Source organism: Pollachius pollachius (genome assembly GCF_949987615.1).
Source record: "Pollachius pollachius genome assembly, chromosome: 1".
In the NCBI taxonomy this organism is placed as follows: Eukaryota; Metazoa; Chordata; class Actinopteri; order Gadiformes; family Gadidae; genus Pollachius; species Pollachius pollachius.
Genome location: NC_136934.1, coordinates 34,026,287 through 34,044,045, shown reverse-complemented (window position 1 = coordinate 34,044,045; position 17,759 = coordinate 34,026,287). Strand labels below are relative to the sequence as shown.

Genomic DNA, 17,759 nt, shown 5'->3' with positions numbered 1-17,759 from the left:
ATTATGCTGAGAAATGACATCATCGCTTTTGAGTGGTCATCACCATCCAGAAAAAGAGAGAACTTGCTGACTCATCTCTGTTCCTTTACAATCTCAATCAATACGCCCGCAAGATTTTCTTACCCGTCTTTCCACATGACGGCATTACATAAATCTGAGCCATCGTTATCATTTCTCTTCTTCTCTCTAAAGTCTTTAGTCATCCCTCTCCCCCTACCCAGATCACTTTGGCTATGACTATACACCCACATGGTCAGAATCATCCTCACAGGGCACATGACTTGGCATCCCAGGGCAACGGACACGATGACATCATATCCCCAGCCAATGATGGAAGAGCTCCCTTTGTGAGTCACAGCCGTGTGGTATCTGGTGTGTGGGTCTCTGTGTGTTGAATTGGCTGATTGTACCAGGACCTCTCGCTGTTATCGCACACAATCTGTCCCAGTATTGTCCACCATGATGGGCCGCGGTGGCTGTGCGTGCACGGTCAGGGACTTACGCTAATTGATGGTGATCAGCGCTGGCCGGGGCCCCAAATGCATTATGCTCGAGTAGCATCCAGCCAGGCACTCGAGTTTCGCTCGGATCCCATTTGGAGCAGGAACCATCTGCTGCCAATTGATTATGACAACAGATATTGATTTGAATGGGCATGCTCAGGAGGCCAAGTAAATTACCCATAAGGGGTAGGGCGGCCAAAATACGCTGAACACTTAATACAGCCTTCTTAATCATTAATGTCCACTACCATCCGCTACTAGAGTCAATGCGGTGTGATCTGTCTATCGGTGGGTCCCTCTGTCTGTATTTGCGTCTTTCTGTTTCTCTCTCTGTCCACTGGCTCCCTCTATAAATACAGGCTTTCTCTATCCATTTTTGCGTGAAGGCTATTGTCTGGTCTAGAGACTAAAAATAGCAAGTTCACCGTATGACTCGCTTCTGTTTTGCGGATTCAGTGAGAAAAAACATTGATTTAAGGTTAAGGAGCCTGTCTCCCTCTCTCAGCGTGTCTGCGCTCTGCTCCCTCTCTCTCTGCCACGGCAGCCTCATAAACGCCCACCGTGGTCCGTCCCTGCAGCCCACCTTAGAGGAGCTTTAAATCTCTTAATGCCAAGCTGCGTGCCCAGCACAGCAGGCCGGAATAACACACACCAGAGGGGTGGGGGTGGGCGAGACGGGGAGGAAAGGACCGGGGCGTGGGCTGTGTTTCTACCGCCGTCCCCCCCAACCCTAGTCTCCACACCTCCTGCCTTTGAACGGATCACGTTCTCGGCTATTCCTCTCTGGGTTTATCTCGCCCGTGCGATCACAATGTATCTGTCTAAGCATCTCTCTCTCTTCATCCCCGATTCGCCCCGGTGCTCTCTCTGCTCCACCTGTCCCTGTAACGCTGCTGCAAATCAATAATATAGCCGTTGTTTATATATATATATATATATATATATATATATATATATATATATATATTTGAACCGCCTCCTCCCTTTTTCCTTCCCTTTCACCTCCACTCCTCCTTTCATTTTTGACCCCCCTGCGGCGTTGAAGGGCACGTTCTGGCTATTGTGTGTGTGTGTGTCGGGGTCCCTAAGCCCCCCCCTCACACGACCATTGTGTCCGTAATTACCCCCCATTAGGAGGAGAGAGTGATAGAAAAGGAGAGGCTGGGTCCCAGGAGGGGTGAGGGGGCACCGAGAAGATGGAGGGGAGTCTGAAGAGTGTTTGTGTGTGTGTGTGTGTGTGTGTGTGTGTGTGTGTGTGTGTGTGTGTGTGTGAGCCCGCCCGTCTGTTTTGGGACGTGACTCAAAGGAGGCATACCCTTGGCTCTGTCTCGTGCTGGGGAAGGGAGGCGGGTGGTTGGGTTCACATCAATAGAGATGTGATGGCTTAAGCTTCACTGAACACACACAGATGGGTCCTCTTCACATAAAACAGTACGCACACACACCAACTAATCCCAAGAGGTTAATGTGCACAATTGATAGATGGGTAGGTAGCTGAAAAGAGAATTAAAGGTAATGACATAATAATCACTATGCCGTTCCTTTAACGCTGTGAACGCTTATATTCTGGTAAAAAATAGCATGAACATAGACGCACGCAATGCTAACAAACGGCTAAGTCACAGTTGAGCAGTTGCTGTCAAGTTCATCCCTTTGTCTGATTAACCCTGATGACATATCTGGGGCGTTAAAGTTTGATGATGACATATCTGGCCCGTTACAGGGTCGGCGGTGAAGGTTGATTCCCGGCGTCAGTCTCTAATTACCTGTGGACGTGTCTTGCCCCTCTCTACCCCCCCACACCAACCCACTCCCAGCCTGATGTGACGGAGAGTTGAAGTGGCAGGAAGTTGCTGCTGTAAGACAGGATCAGAGACATGTACGTTCTGCGCAGTGCAGCTTTCTTAAGGTACCTCCAATTAGGGTTTGAGTTGGTTTGGCTCTGCATCCCCGCTGCATGCCCTCCGTGGCGGTGGAATCCGGTTTGTTTATGAAGGCCTTTCTCCAGCTCTCTCTAAGGGCCTCACCGGGACGGGTCCAAATGAGGTTTGGCGGCAGTGCTGTGCCGATCGCCTTCAAACAGCTAATCAGAAGACACTTCTGGATACCTTGTGAGAATTTGTTGTGGCTGTTTATAATGTGAATATGTTACTGAGAGTTTGCATTAATGCAAGGTGAAAGGCAACAATAGAAAGCAATTCATGTTATTAATGTTCAAAAGCAAACAAATGCATACATTTGGAATCAAGCCATTGAAAGCCTTTTGGAATATAGTTATGGTTTAAAGTTCATTGGTTTTGTCCAAAACATGTTTTATTTTTTCCTAATGGGATTTAGATTGGTTGTAACATGAAGCTGTATTGACTTTATGCTTTAATGTCACTATACCAAGTACACCCTCCCCCCCAACAGTCCGTCTGTGTAGTGTATTATATTCCCTCCTAAAAAGAAAATTTGAATACTGGTTCTTGTTGCTCTTGAAATACACAATCTGCTTCTGCCTGGATTTAATTACAATTTCAAACCTTAGTGTTTCATTTAAATGGAAAATAAAACAGGGTTATGTTGCCATGGGTAACACCATCAAATTAAACTCAACATCCCAAACATGCAAATAAGGAGGCTTTAGTAAAGGAAAGTGCTGTGTTTTCATTTTAACCGAGGCATGAACAGTTCATATGTTTCCTGACCCTGAGGCAGACCCCACACACAAACACCTACACACACACACACACACACACACACAAGCACACACACACACACACACAGTGCAGTGGTGAGATAATTAATATTGGACTAAATGAGTTATGTGTTTGTGGTGTACGGCCTACAGGGCTGCAATGCGTAGGCGAAAGACACTAAGCTGGTGGAAGCGTGATGCGCTGCTCATAATGCAGCTGATGTATATTTATGATGCGGTGGGTGTGTATGTATGTGTCCTAAGCCTCTACATCAAGGTTTGATGTTTTAACACTTAAATCCTTTGTTTACTTTCCATTGACCAAGTTGTGTAATGGCAAGTGTCATGTGGAATTGTATGTATTTAGCAGATGCTTTTTTTCAAAGCAATGTTGTGTTTTTTATTCAATTTTGTTTTAATCTGGGATCCAGCAGTCCTACGTAATTACAGCATAACTTGTGGAGGAAGAAACGGAGCCTGGAAGGCAGAGAGCCTGGACCGGAAGACAGGAACTGATGCAGCAGAATTCTGAATTGTTTCATGGGAGATATCATACAGAAGAAAACTCACTTTCCGAATTTTTCGGAAAGTGAATTCTATAAAGTGAATTTGTACAGAAGGCAGTGAACATGGTATTAATTCTTTTTTATTATTATTTTTTTTTTACAGTTTACAACCGCTAGCCAATTATTTAATTACCCCCTTACAGATCCCTGTCTCCTGCAACATTATTGGTCAATACAAATCGATTTGAGCTAGTCTGATTTGTGGGACTAGTAGGGTTTGAGAATCATGCTCAGGGATGCCTCCTGGAAAGCTGGACACATTGGGGCAAAGTCCAGTAGCTAACCAGTCAACCGTTGACCACAGCTCACTGTCAGGAGTGCGTTCTGACAGGCGGAGCAGCCAGAGCCCCAAGGTTGCCTGGATTGTGAGACACTGTTTCCTCACCGCTCTGCCCAGTGGTTAGACCTACACAGTGTACAGGTCACATGTTACTCTCCCACTAGAGCTAGCATAAGAGTAGGTGGTACATTTAGCCTGGCAGGCACACACACACACACACACACACACACACACACACACACACACACACACACACACACACACACACACACACACACACACACACACACACACACACACTACTTAAAACACATTGCTACCCTAATCCCTGAGCTTTGAACAAAAACTGGCATTCAGAATACATACAGTTGCTTTGTTTATAGTTTGGAAGCACTAAGCTCCCACTTTTAAACTACAGTATGCAGTACATCCAACAATAACTAGTATGCCCAAGAGTTAGTTGTAATGCCAGACAGAGGGAATAAGATCAGAGAAATGATGACATTCATCTGAGAAACAGTGGATCTGCCAGCTCAGAAGGAATAGAATGAAGTGTTGTTTGCTTGTTTCTTGTAATGGCTGAGTAATGGATATCATTGACCCAAAAGACGAGTGTGATTGATCACGGTGCTGCTGATGGAGGAGGGGGGAGGTTGGCAGCGAGAGAGGCCAGGGAGAGGCAAGAGAGGGAAGGCTACTGTTTTCACCATGACTCATAATGCTGCATCACTGCCTGGAAGAATCTCCTGTCTTGTTTACAGGCAGAGATGAGTAATGAGTAATGGTTATTTAAAATGTGTCAGAAGAGCTATGGACAAAAAAGAATGAAATACAACAGTACAGTAATACAATGAAGATACAAATTATGAAACCCATCATGAATTGGTGTTTATTGTGTTATCGTTTTGCCCATTTTTTCGCAAATTATTTTCAATTTGATTTCTTTGTTACTTCTTCTGAAATGTGTAGGGCACTTTGAGCTGCAAGTTTTGTCTGAAAATTTAAATTAATTTAAATAAAGTAATCTTGAAACAAATTATGATCGTATCTTAAAACCCTAGACACTGCTCGATGCTTTATGCAAAATTAATTAATGCTATCCTCGAAAAAGACCTGCTTGAAAGATTCGCAACTCTATTTTTATTTTTCAATTAACGTTTTAGTACTAAACTTGTGGTTTGATCCTCTCACAAAAAATGACTCGCCATAGAGATCTAAACGCATACTAACACAGACACGTTTTCTTCTTTCTCAAGCTGTTTACTGGCAGCCATAAGAAAAGGAAGAAGGGAGACATAGAAAGATCCAATTAAAGATGTTGATGAAGAGGGAGGGAGAAGACAGGGGAAACGCAGATGCCTAGAGAATAGAGAGAGACGAAAGAGATGAAAGTGGACACGGGACCATAAGAAACAGATTGGGAGAGTACGAACGAGAGAGGCGGATGAGGAGGGGGATGAAGAGATGGGGGGGGGGGGAAACAAAGGGACACATCAAAGGGGAACAGAGGAGATGAGAGATGTGCAGCAGCACCTCCGTCACATCCTCTGCCCCATCACACACTTCACAAAACTCCCAGTAGAGAACTGTTAGCATTACACATACTCTCACCCGCACTCACTCTCTCCCATCCCCTCCTCCCCTCGCCTCTCCTCTCTTCTTTTCTCTTAGCCTATATATTCATCTCTTTCCCTAGGGGCCTGTGTTACCCATGCACTGACTTTGGTATTAAAGTGATCCCTCCCACGCTCTCCCCCTCTCTCTCTCTTTCTCCTCTGCTCTTCAACTTCTAATCTGCTCTCTTCATTATTCTTTCATTACACCCCTCTCGCTCCCTTTCTCTCTTCCCTTTGTGGGTCTGGTCCGGGTGTCTCTCCACTTATTCCCTTGCTCCAGGCTGATAAGTCTCATAGGTAACCCCATTTTAACAAGGGGCTGGGGACAGTGTGAGAAGCCAAGCAGTTCACGCCATAGTGTTGAAGGTGAATGCGTTAACTGAATGAAGCATAGTGTTCTTTCCTTCATCGTAGCTCGATTATTATGGAGTAACATACTGCAGTTTTTTACAACATGAATATAAAGTAGAAAAAGGATTTAAATCGAATCCCAGCCGAAAGCCCAGGGCTGCAAACGCATTTCCTCATTGAAATGTTTTCTCATATTGCTTAGTCTTAGCCACTGCAGCTGGGATAGTCTGGCTAATGCATTGACTCTGGACCGAGTGCCAGCGTCTTGTAAATCTTCTTTGATCTCGTCGACAGAGCACTCTTGCAGATGAAGGGGGCCGTGCCGCTAGCCCAGACCTTAATAACCCCGGCTCCCGGGCTGGTTTGATATCTGTAGGTTTGGATCTTAACAAATCACAATCCATGTTGCCCTATTACTCTTACCGGCGCCTCACACAACCACCACCGCACTGCTCTTAATTGGCAGAAGAAGGGCAAATGTACGAACCAATCAGAACATGGCATGTGACTGAGGAGACAGAGAGAGAGAGAGAGAGAGAGAGAGAGAGAGAGAGAGAGAGAGAGAGAGAGAGAGAGAGAGAGAGAGAAGAGATGCACCAATTTTTACATGCTCAACTGTTTCTGATGATGCTATTGCCTCAACACAGATACGACAGCTAGGCTAGTGCTACCTTTGCTCCTGTCTGTCTCTAGCCCTGCCAGGGGTTAGGGGTTTGATTTCCACTGCCATGCTGATATATACAGTCATGGTATTGTAATAGTCTCTGGATCAAAGCATCCCTCAAGGCATTTACATGATTGATTTGGGAAGATTCTGGAAGACCCATATCCTCACCAGGTTACCTCATTTTCAAAAGCCATCTTTTAACTTAACATACCTCCAAACAACTCCAACCGTATACCTAAACCTCACCATCTATTAATGCATCCATCTCCATTAAGGTATCCATGGATGGAATATCTCAACATAAGGGTTGGGTTTCTGGTTGCCTAAACCACAGGTTGATGGAGCCATCTCCAATATTTCTGTTTTGCTCTCTTTGACTACACTTTTGTCATTTTTCCCAGAGATAACCACTTCATAACATTCATGCTGATACCTCATTTGGCGATAGTTAGTGACTAAACAGACATTTATTTACATGAAAGTCATAGAGATTGCCACTTTAAGACATATGGTGGACCAACTCAAAGCAGCTTGTACTCTCATGCGAAATACCAACATTTTAGCATGCATAGGGCTAAAAACAAGCAAGCATGAGATACCCTTCCTTTGTCCTCCCCACTCCCTCACCCTCTCACCTCCCATCCTCTGTTATTCCAATATCTTATCCTGTCTCATCCTCTCCTTGTCCACCCTCCGCTATCCTTTACTGTCTCCTTCATCTCTCATATTATTCTGTCCTTCCTTTTCTCCCAGTATCCTCAGTATCCTCCTCTCCTTTGCTTGTCCTTGCAATCACTCCCTTCTCTATTCCCTCCCCCCGTCCCTCCCCCTCCATCGGCTCCTCACCATTAGGTAATGAGCCAGGTCAGTAAATCACAGCCACCCCAACTGTAGCTAAGCTATTGCATAAGACTCACAGCGCTAGGCTAAATCAGCATTAGCCACGGCTAAGTGCTAAGCCATTGGGCTTGATGCGAGGCGATACTGCGGGTCACGTACAGATATGCTAAGTCATTCTTCATGGAGGGGGTTATAGCGGGAGGTTATCACGACGGCCAGCACAGCACTGCTTCTAAGTGTGCGTGTGTGTAAATCAGAGGTGTGTGTAGGTGCATGTAAATCAGTGGTGGGTATGACTATATTACTGTGTGTGTATGTAAATCATGCGATATTGTAGGACTGTATACTGTCAGGGGTTTCTGTAAGGACACGCAGAAGAAGAGAGTAAGAGAGCGAGTGTTTACTAGAGAGAGAATGTGAAATCCGAGGGTCTGGGCTGTCACACAGACATCAACCTTGGAGTAGCCTATGAGAATGACACGTGTTCAGTGCAACAATGCCCTTCTAAAGTGCTGAGCTCTGATTGGTTGCCTGTCCATAAACCTCATAAAGAGGCGTCTACTTGTGAGTGGGTGAATTGGAAACATAGATAAGGCTTCCCCATGAACTTCCAACTTCCAACTGGGGCAAAATAAAATATATTAACCAGCTGTTTTAGGAAAAGTTATGCCTGGAATGTTTGTGTTCAAAGTCAACCGGTGCGCAACACACTATTATTACATGTAGGGACGGGCAATTATTCAGTGCAGGCCCACAGTCAACCCTCCTGAAGGGGACCAGAGACTACACGTTTTTATTGTTTACCTAGACGCACAGTCGGGCATTGCAGATATTTAGTCATCTAATATTATACTGGGGTTAAGTTTGTGCCTGCCAAGATCACATCTTATGAGATTTTGTCTAAATTATCAAATGCCTATGGGTCAGCGACTGACCAGGCAACTGCTCCCAGACTGGGATTACAGCACAGCCTGGTCAATAAGCCACTTAAAACCACCAGGATGACTGAGTATATGCCTGTAGATACCCAAATGCAATCTATATGGATTACATGTCTAGGAATGTATGGTATGTCGTTGAAGTCTGCCAAAATGTCATGTTTGATTGTGATGTTCACCAAACTAACTTGTCAACACAGTCCTATTCAAATAAGATAAACAAATGCTGTGTTTCTTAGGTAGTGTGGTAAAGCCCAAAACGGATTATGGCCACATGTGGCACCTAATTCTTTTGAGTTTACAGTCAGAATTCTGACTTTTATCTCTGAATTTTGACTTTAAACCCAGAACTCAAAAAAAGATCCACATGTGGCCCTAATCCTCTTTCGTATAATATTGATAATCGTACACGCTTATTATTTTCACAATTTAACTGGGTCACAACGACGAAACGAAACACTTGGAACTTTTAAAAGTCCCGCCGGGTTTCTACCACTACGCGATTAGTCAGTCAGGTCTTTTCACGACCACTGATGTGTGGAGCGGCAGAGAGGGAGGAGGAGGGCTTCCGATATAGGGGGAGGGAGGAGGCTGGGGACGGGTGTGTGTGTGTGTGTGTGTGGGGGGGGGGGGGGGGTACCTTTTGTGCAAATATATCAACCAAGACTGCTACCGGCATCAGATTTCTTTCACTGTGTATGTGTGTGTTGTGTGTGTGTGCTGAAGAAGGGGCTTGCTTTACTGAGTGAGAGAGAAAGAGGGAGAGAGCTCAAGAGGCATTGAAAAGACGCGCTGTTCCTAGATTTACACATTCTTCAGCTAAAACAGACGGCAGCGACCCGAAGAAAAAGTTCAAAAGAACCATGGACGGGATAACGTTTGGACGCTTTTCGCTCGTGTGCACCTTGCTACTTGTGACCATGCGAGGTAAGTTGCATTGATTTAATCACTCCCTCAATTATTTGTCTGCGGCACCAGTTCATTTTTTACGGAACTTTGCTCTATTTATCGTTGATACTTTTTTAGTAGACTTCTTTGCGTTTTGTTGCGTCAAGAGCTCTATGTGGAGCTCTAGCTCTATGTACCTCGCCACTAAGAGTCATCACACCTCCTTTACTTTGGTCAAAGTTGTTTCCGCGCGATGCACTTGTGTCCAGCGTTGATTTTTCGAACGGGACACCTTCAACCTGTTCGTGTCGACTAGACCTGAAAAAAATAAAGACCATGGAAGCAGGTGCAAAAAAGGAAAAGAAAAAAAGCGTCCCGCTCTTCTTGAAAAAAAACAACTGCGGTGTATGTGTAACAGTTAGGCCTATGTGTAACAGTTATCTAGGCACAACTGAAACGGAGTTATGTCTAAATAGCGGAAATAACTGGCAACCTCGGATTGCACCCTTGTAAAACTGCGTTATGATGAAAGGGTGGATTTAGTTGTTTGTAGTCAGGCTGGGAAGCCCCCTGCACCGGAGCTGCGCTCTGTGAATCCAGCAGACCGCAGTTCACGGTTCCCCTCCTCATGCGCCCGGCGAAGGTCCGCTACTAGACCAGGAACCTGATCTATGATCTCTGCGAGCGGGACCTTATAGCGTTTTTTACAACTTGACTTGGTTCTTTCCTTATTTTTTTCTTATAATTTTTACATTTTTAATACAGCCAATATATACAGTCAATGCATGTGTTTTTTTTTTGTTGCCCTTATTGGTCCAATTGTGCTGTTTATCCCTCCGTATAACATTTGTTGTTTAATCAGTCAAAGGTTTAAACTACTACTACAAAAGTCAAACCGTGGACAATCTAGGGTGTGATTAGGTAGCTGGGCGATTCGCCTCTGAATACACACAAACCTCAATATAATTGAATTTTTCCTTTTAATTGGTTTTAGATTTTTGAAATCCGTGCTTTCCAAAATGTCTGTCTGTCTGCACAGAAGGGTTCTCTCCCTCCCTCTTGTTCACTCCCCCCCCCCTCTCTCTGCTTTCTGTCTAAGGCACACAAAAATGTTTTGCCATCCTTTTCATCCCTCAGCCCCCGTCCCGCTCCCTCTCCCCACCCCTTCTCTCCCCACCCAGTGCTCACCTGGTCTGGGAGGCGGGCTACGGGCGTTCTGTCTGTTCTTTGTGGAGCCTCTGTATGAGCCTGTCCTCATAAAAGGCCTCCCTGTAATTGAAAGACATGTTGCACCCTGTATGTCTCTCTCCATACAGCTGTTCAGTGCATTGATTTAATAGTTCATCCGCACATCTCTCTCTCTCTCTCTCTCTCTCTCTCTCCCTCTCTCTCTTGTTTTTTCTCTCTCTCTCGCTCTCTCTCTCTTCCTCTCTCTCTCCCTCATTCTCTGTTCCTCTCCCTCCCCCCATAATGATCTTAAATGTGCTTGGCAAGCAAGAGTACAGCCGTACAGTGAATAAAAGAGCTATTTTTTCCCTCCCAATGCACTTTAGAAACAAAGACAAGATAATGCTAGACAAATGACCCTCTTTGGTAAAATCACAGCCTATCCCTCTCTCTCTCTATCTGTATCTCTCTCTGTCTATCTGTATCACTCTCCCACTCTCTCACACTACCTCTATTTTGCTCTCCCTACTCTCTCCGCTGGCCGGGGTCTGCTCTAAGAATAGCCCCTAGCTGGGAGCCGGTAGGACTCCCAAAGCCCCGCTTTCCCACCAGTCCCCAGATCACACTCACACGCTCACGCACTCCCAACGTCCACGTTGCATGACTAAAGAGGACGGGATACATTTTCATTAGTGGTAAACAGGATAGATCATGCACACATCCTTCCAGCAAGGCTCCATGTGGATGTGGACCATAGGGCGTGTCTCAGGTGGTAACTCAGACACTGCATCTCCCCGGTTTCTTTTTGAGTGCCTGAACCTCGACCCTTGACCCTTGACCAACTCGCACAGGCACGTCAGTGAATGTCTCCTTTTCTATATTCCTGACATGCCAGGGAGGCTTTCCCACTGGTGTCAACCAGAGAGAAACACCAGCGACATCATGTAATATACGACTTCATCGCAGAGGGGGCTTCCCCCTCTCTGCCGGTCTGATCTGAAAAACATCTTGCAGTTTGTAACACACATAGTCATAAACTTTTCAACATAACAACTTCAACATCTCATATTCGCGGGGTTGAAGAACACATTTGCTAGCGTTAGAGAGAGATAGAAGAGGGGGAGAGAGAGTCAGAGATAGAGGGAGAGAGAGGCAGAGTTAAAAGTAGTCAAGTGGCGGCGGCCAGAATCACAGCGACAAGCTGAGGTCAAGGTGTAACCCTCTTAACGCACAGCGCCGGTCTCATTGTCTGCCCCATCCCTGAGGGTCACACCCATTTCCCTCCTGTTTAATATCCCTCTTCCTCCATGCACGCACACACACACACGCACGCACGCACGCACACACACACACACACACACACACACACACACACACACACACACACACACACACACACACACACACACACACACACACACACACACACACAGCCAGCCCAGCATCAAACGCTCGCCCCCTGCTGCCATGTGTAATTATTATGGTATTAGGCCAGATAAACAGCCATTTAACCAGGAGGAGCTAAACGTCAAGGTAGATGGGGGCCTCTTTCACCGGCCATCTCCGGGATGAGCTGGTGTGCGTTTCTGTTTCCAGTTTAGTTTTCCACTAGTGAGCAGCCAGACACGCTTAGGATTCTGGATGAGAGCCAAAGCCATGAAGTCTTCTCGGTTAGGACATGTTTGCGCAAGTAGAGGACATAGGGGTCTGCTCCAAGACACAAGAGCTTACTTCCCCCCACTATACACACACACACACACACACGCACATGCACATGTTAAACACACACACTCACTCACACAAACACACGCACAGACACACACACGCACACGCGCGCGCACACACACACACACACACACACACACACACACACACACACACACACACACACACCCACACCCACACACACACACACACAAGCACACACACAAGCACACACACACACTGACTGGGTATACTTACATGTGTGAACCCCATTAACAAAGTACATTGTACATTGAAGCATACATCTGCACATACACACTAAGCACGCCCTGCAGAGATGCATGCCTGGCATTGCATAAGGGTGTTACTCTAGCAGGCTCGGACTGACAGATTGATGGCCACTGCTTTAAGAGTGCTAGTTCACATTGTGACCCTTGTCATTTAGACTATGGGGAGAGGGGCGGTGGGGAGGTAATTATTGAGGTGATTCATGCCTTGGTGTACACCAACACACACATTATGTGGGTGTGTGTATAGGTGTAGGTGTGTGGGTCTGAGTCTTTGTGTGTGTGTGTGTGTGTGTGTGTGTGTGTGTGTGTGTGTGTGTGTGTGTGTGTGTGTGTGTGTGTGTGTGTGTGTGTGTGTGTGTGTGTGTGTGTGTGTGCGTGTGTGAGAGATTGTGCTCATTCCATATTCATTCTAGTGGGGGACTTAGTGGCATTCCTCCGGACATGTAGAAGCTTGCTTGAGACCACTTGACCGTGTGTGTGTGTGTGTGTGTGTGTGTGTGTGTGTGTGTGTGTGTGTGTGTGTGCGTGTGTGTGTGTGTGTGTGTGTGTGTGTGTGTGTGTGTGTGTGTGTGTGTGTGTGTGTGTGTGTGTGTGTGTGTGTGTGTTTGTTTGTTTGCAGGGTGACTGTGGTCCGTTCACACATTGGGTGCATTTTTGTGGCTTGACTGGGTTTCGCTCAGCTGAACACGCAAATGATGGCCTGTTTAACGTTGGGCTGTTAAGGAAGGGCAGCAGAGTGCAGTCAATTAGTAAGAACAGCTTGAATCAGGAAAGAGGAATTTTGTCTTTGAAAAGTGTCGATCTCTCTCTCTCTCCCTCAGTACACTTGAGGTCTAATTAGAGGAGTTTGATAAGGTTCTGGTTTGTTTGTTGAGCTGGCAGTTGGCGCCGGAGGGCACCTAGGCATGGAGCGGTAGTCTGGAGCCCGCACGTTTAATCCCAGTTTAAAGTCATCTAGCCGGGGTGATTTACCCCACCGCTTCCATTTAATCCTGCTACCCTCCTCCCCACAAGCTCTTCAAAGGAGGAGCTGAAGCTGTGATTACGGCAGGCACGGACACGCACACACACATGCATGAACAGGCACAGACCTGCACATGCACAAACACACACACACACACACACACACACACACACACACACACTCACAGGCCCACAGGTACTCATTGATATCCATGAGTCGTTTTAGTTCAGATTAGCTTTATCTGTGGTCCCATCGCGCTTATCCTGAATATCTCTGCTCCTTCCTTTGTCTGTTTCTCTGTCTCCCTATCGGTCTGTTTCCCTTCCCCTCTGTCTCTGTCACATTAACATGCCACCTAGATTTTTGTCTTTTCAACCCTATACATGTTGTCAATGGATGTGTGTGTGTGTGTGTTTCTGTGTGTGTCTGTTTGTGAACGCTGTGTGGGTGCCACTGTGCCTTTGTGCATGGTGCATAGTTTACAACCCGGCCTCTTGTGAGGAAGGAAGATTGCCCGCTGTGTGTTAAGAGGAGGAGAGGAGATAGAGTTTGGGGTCAGAATGTGTTTTTTCAACTGCCACCCCGTGGGGCTGTTACAGCAGCAGATTTATTGCCAGTGTTGATGATTTTTAAATAATGGTGACAGCCCCTTGCCATTCAAACACTGAGGGTTTCATTTTCCAAGGCAAACATTCCAGCGCGCTGTCCACAGCATCTGCTGCCTTTTGTCCACCACTGTCTGCTTTCTTTGTATCTTAATGCTGCCTGGTTTAAGCAGCTGGTTGGCACCGTTATTATCACCGCACAGACGCGGGTCTACTCCCCCGGCGCATGACCGTATCACGCAGCACACGACCACGTTCTCACTTAAAAACAGCAAATGCTATTTCATTAGAGGCGCACACGAAATTGAATCATTTTCCAATGGCAATTATCCAAACATGTGCTGTATATAGGCTTCATGGTTAACATCCCCGGTACTGTTTGCTGGTGAGGGAGATACATGGGAAACAGCAGCTGAGAGAGAGCGATAAATAGACACAAAGAGACAGCGAGAGAGACTAAGAGAGAGAGAAAAGGGATGCAGGCGGTTTCTTTGGTCCAAGGCTGTCCCGATTCAAATGGAGGTTGAAGAAACAGGAATTATAAGCCGGGGAGCATGCTGGGAAAGGCAGATGGATCCTGGATGGGGTCTGTTTGTGTGTTTGTGTGTGTGTGTGTGTGTGTGTGTGTGTGTGTGTGTGTGTGTGTGTGTGTGTGTGTGTGTGTGGGTAAGGAAAGGAGAAATGATAGAAATGATAGAAAAAATGGGTAATAGTAATTATTAAGTGTAGCCTTGAAAGGAATGGTTGCATTGTGTGCCTGTGTGTATTTGTGTGTGTGTGTGAGTACACCTATAATACTAATGGGTGTATTCAAACCCCTTTTTGGAGCTGTGTATGATTTGGGTGGATACTGAGTAGGACGGAAAGTTGAAAATCTCTCCGGGCGGACAGGGTTAAGTGCTGCCATTGCATTTGTGGGAGGAGAGCAGTAGCAGGAGGAAGCTTAGAGCACTCTGTGGGCCGTCCATTGTGATAAGCCCTGCACTACAGCGTTGGACAGATAGGCACGCAGTAACAGATTTGGGCAGCAGCTCTCCCCACACCTGTCCACATAAACTGGCAAGTGTTATCATTAAATGCTTGTCTCTCCCACCTCCGATAAGGGAGGAACTAGCACTGCTCAGCGCGCTGTGTCTGCACAATGCAGGACAGGTGGTTCTGTTCATCAAAATGGCGGCCATAATGCACTTCATTCTACCACTGTATATCTGGCCCACTTGTGCTTCAATCAGTCACATAGAATGGAAGAGCAGGGAGTGGGAGGGGGACAAGGGGGGAATGGGCATTCAAATAATGAACGGGCAAATATGTCAGGAATGATCGCTGCCAATTAGGAATGGGGAATGTCGTGGAAAAGCCTGGATCTGAAGCCAGAGGGTCGTGGTGGTGGTGGTGAGGGGGGGGGGGGGGGGGGGGGGGGGGGGGGGGGGTCGGTGGATCATTCTCCTGGCAGCCTAGGAATAAATCCTAACCCCTGCATGGCTCTTACCCCGTCTGCGTGCTTGGCTGACTGCTGGGCCCGTCCGCCGCTCCGCCAGGAGACGCACAAGCTGTTGCTCCACAGACGTCAACAGTTGCCCCCCCCCAACAGCTGTTGAGGAACACAGCGCCCCCCGAATCCAAGTCCACTCTCTGCCCCGCCACCCAGGTTTTTGGGTTCCATTACCATCCTGTGTCTTTCTGCACCACTGGTTTGTCCTGGTGGGAGACAGGCAAGCAGAATGTGGCTGGCTGGTTCTTTTTCCCCGTAGTATGAGACAGACTTGTTTATCGCTTCAGATAGTAGTGGTTGAAAAGCGCAGCTGGAAAAACACGCTTCAATCTTCAGAATATCAATGAGAAAAGTCATGAATGCCCGAATTGATTTCGAGCAAACCAGCGATGTTACATTTTTCAACAAGCTTCCAGAGACGTTCTTGTGAAATAATTTAAAACCGTAGGCTTCAAGAGAGGATCGTTTGAAATAACTTAAAACTGCCAGCTTCAAAAGATGCTCTTTTGACTCTATTTACTGTGGGCTTCCTGAACATCCCCCCCACCCCCCATACCCAAGGCCTGGTAGGGAGTGGTTCTATATTGAATGCGTTTGTGGTGGGGGTTTGCTGGTGTGAAGGGGTTTTGTGTTTCCCTCCTCACCTTGGTCTTACAGCGATAACAACCAGGGACAACAGGTCTCTCAGCCACGGAATAATGTGTGTGTGTGTGTGTCATACATGCACGCTTGGGCACACATGAGTTTGTGTGCGCGTGTGTGTGTGTGTGTGCACAGCGATTGCACTCCCACAAAAGATGGCAGGAAGAAACAGGCGATGAGGATTGCTCTACAGAACTCGAAACCCCTGTATCAGCTCCAATCCCCTCTTCTGTGTTTGTCAGAGAACATTCCAGCGCTCCCTGTCTTGAGCCGTGGTTTTTAATGTAGTTAATGGTTAAGCAGCCGCAGTTAACCTCTTTGGCGACGCTGGTCACTGTTTGACAAAGGTTCTTATTGCTTTAACGGGGCCGGGGGGACTGGTGTGGGGGAAGAAAAGGACAGCACTTTATGTGTGAAAATTAATTCTCCACGCTGGAGTGAACGGAGGGAGAGGGTGGTTGTGGACGCTGGAGAGTGTGGGTGGGTTTTTGTGTGTGTGTGTGTGTGTGTGTTTGTGTGTGTGTGTGTGTGTGTGTGTGTGTGTGTGTGTGTGTGTGTGTGTGTGTGTGTGTGTGTGTGTGTTGAAAAAAGGCTGGCATTTGCTTTGGGGTGTTTACCCACAGTTGGAAGCTGTTGTAAGGCTTCTTTTGGGTGAGTGTATGCGTGTGTGTGTTTGTGTGTTCATGGTGGTTTTGTTCCTCTGCATGACTTCATGTCTGCGTGAGATTGCGGGGGTTTCCCCGGTTACCTGAGAGCTAGGGGGAGAGCATCAGAGAGCCGATCTGCCTCCGCTCTCCCCCGCACAGCGAGGCGGTCAGGTGATTGGCCTAAGGATATAGCCCACCTTTGTTTTATTTTTTACAGAGGTGTCACTTACCCACGCGGCTCTGGAATCAGGACCACACCAGCCAATGTTTTTTCTTTCGCCTGACGTGGTTTGTGTGAACTTGAATTTGAGAAGCAGCAGGCTTCAAGTTACTCAGTGTTAATGTGCCTCCTTCAAGTCTCATCGTGATCTCGGGCTCAGCATTCAGCCTTCATTTTTCCTTCTAGGTCGGTTCTGTCTTAAGTTTCAACGTTACCACATTTTCGTATACATTTTGTCTTTCCTCACCCCTCGATTATTCTGTTTCCATAACTGTTCTGGAAATTACCCCATTTAAACGCCTGTCCTTTCTCCCAATATTTCACCCATGTTTCCTCCTCCTCCACCTCAGCCTCTAGCCATCCATCCATCATCCATCCCTCCTCTGTGACAGAGACGTCCCGACCATGTGCTGTCTAATCATCATCACAATGGCCTTGCCAGAAGGAGCCAATGGGGGGTCTCGAACAGGGTGTGGGCCTGATTTTAATATGCTTTTGTTTGACTGACTGATCCAGTAATCAGGGAGCTCCAACCAAATGAGAGTAAGCACCTTGTCAGTTCCCTGCGATGAGGCGTAAAACTGTCTTTGTATGGCACGGTTACTTTATGAAATCAACCTTTGGGAGTACATTTCACCGTTGTTGATAGTATCGACTATTGAGAGGTACTTATCTTTTCCATTTTGTGATCCTCCTCAT

General features: G+C 46.7%; 1 protein-coding gene across 1 annotated transcript in view; it reads left to right on the top strand.

The window, feature by feature from the left end:
- The first annotated feature begins 9,140 nt into the window (after positions 1-9,140).
- bcam (basal cell adhesion molecule (Lutheran blood group)) overlaps positions 9,141-17,759 on the top strand; it is a 50,471-nt gene continuing 41,852 nt past the window's right edge. The window contains exon 1 of the mRNA XM_079758668.1: positions 9,141-9,368. Coding sequence (XP_079614794.1) covers positions 9,305-9,368 — 64 coding nt within the window. The 5' untranslated portion in view covers positions 9,141-9,304. The remainder of the gene's footprint in view (positions 9,369-17,759) is intronic.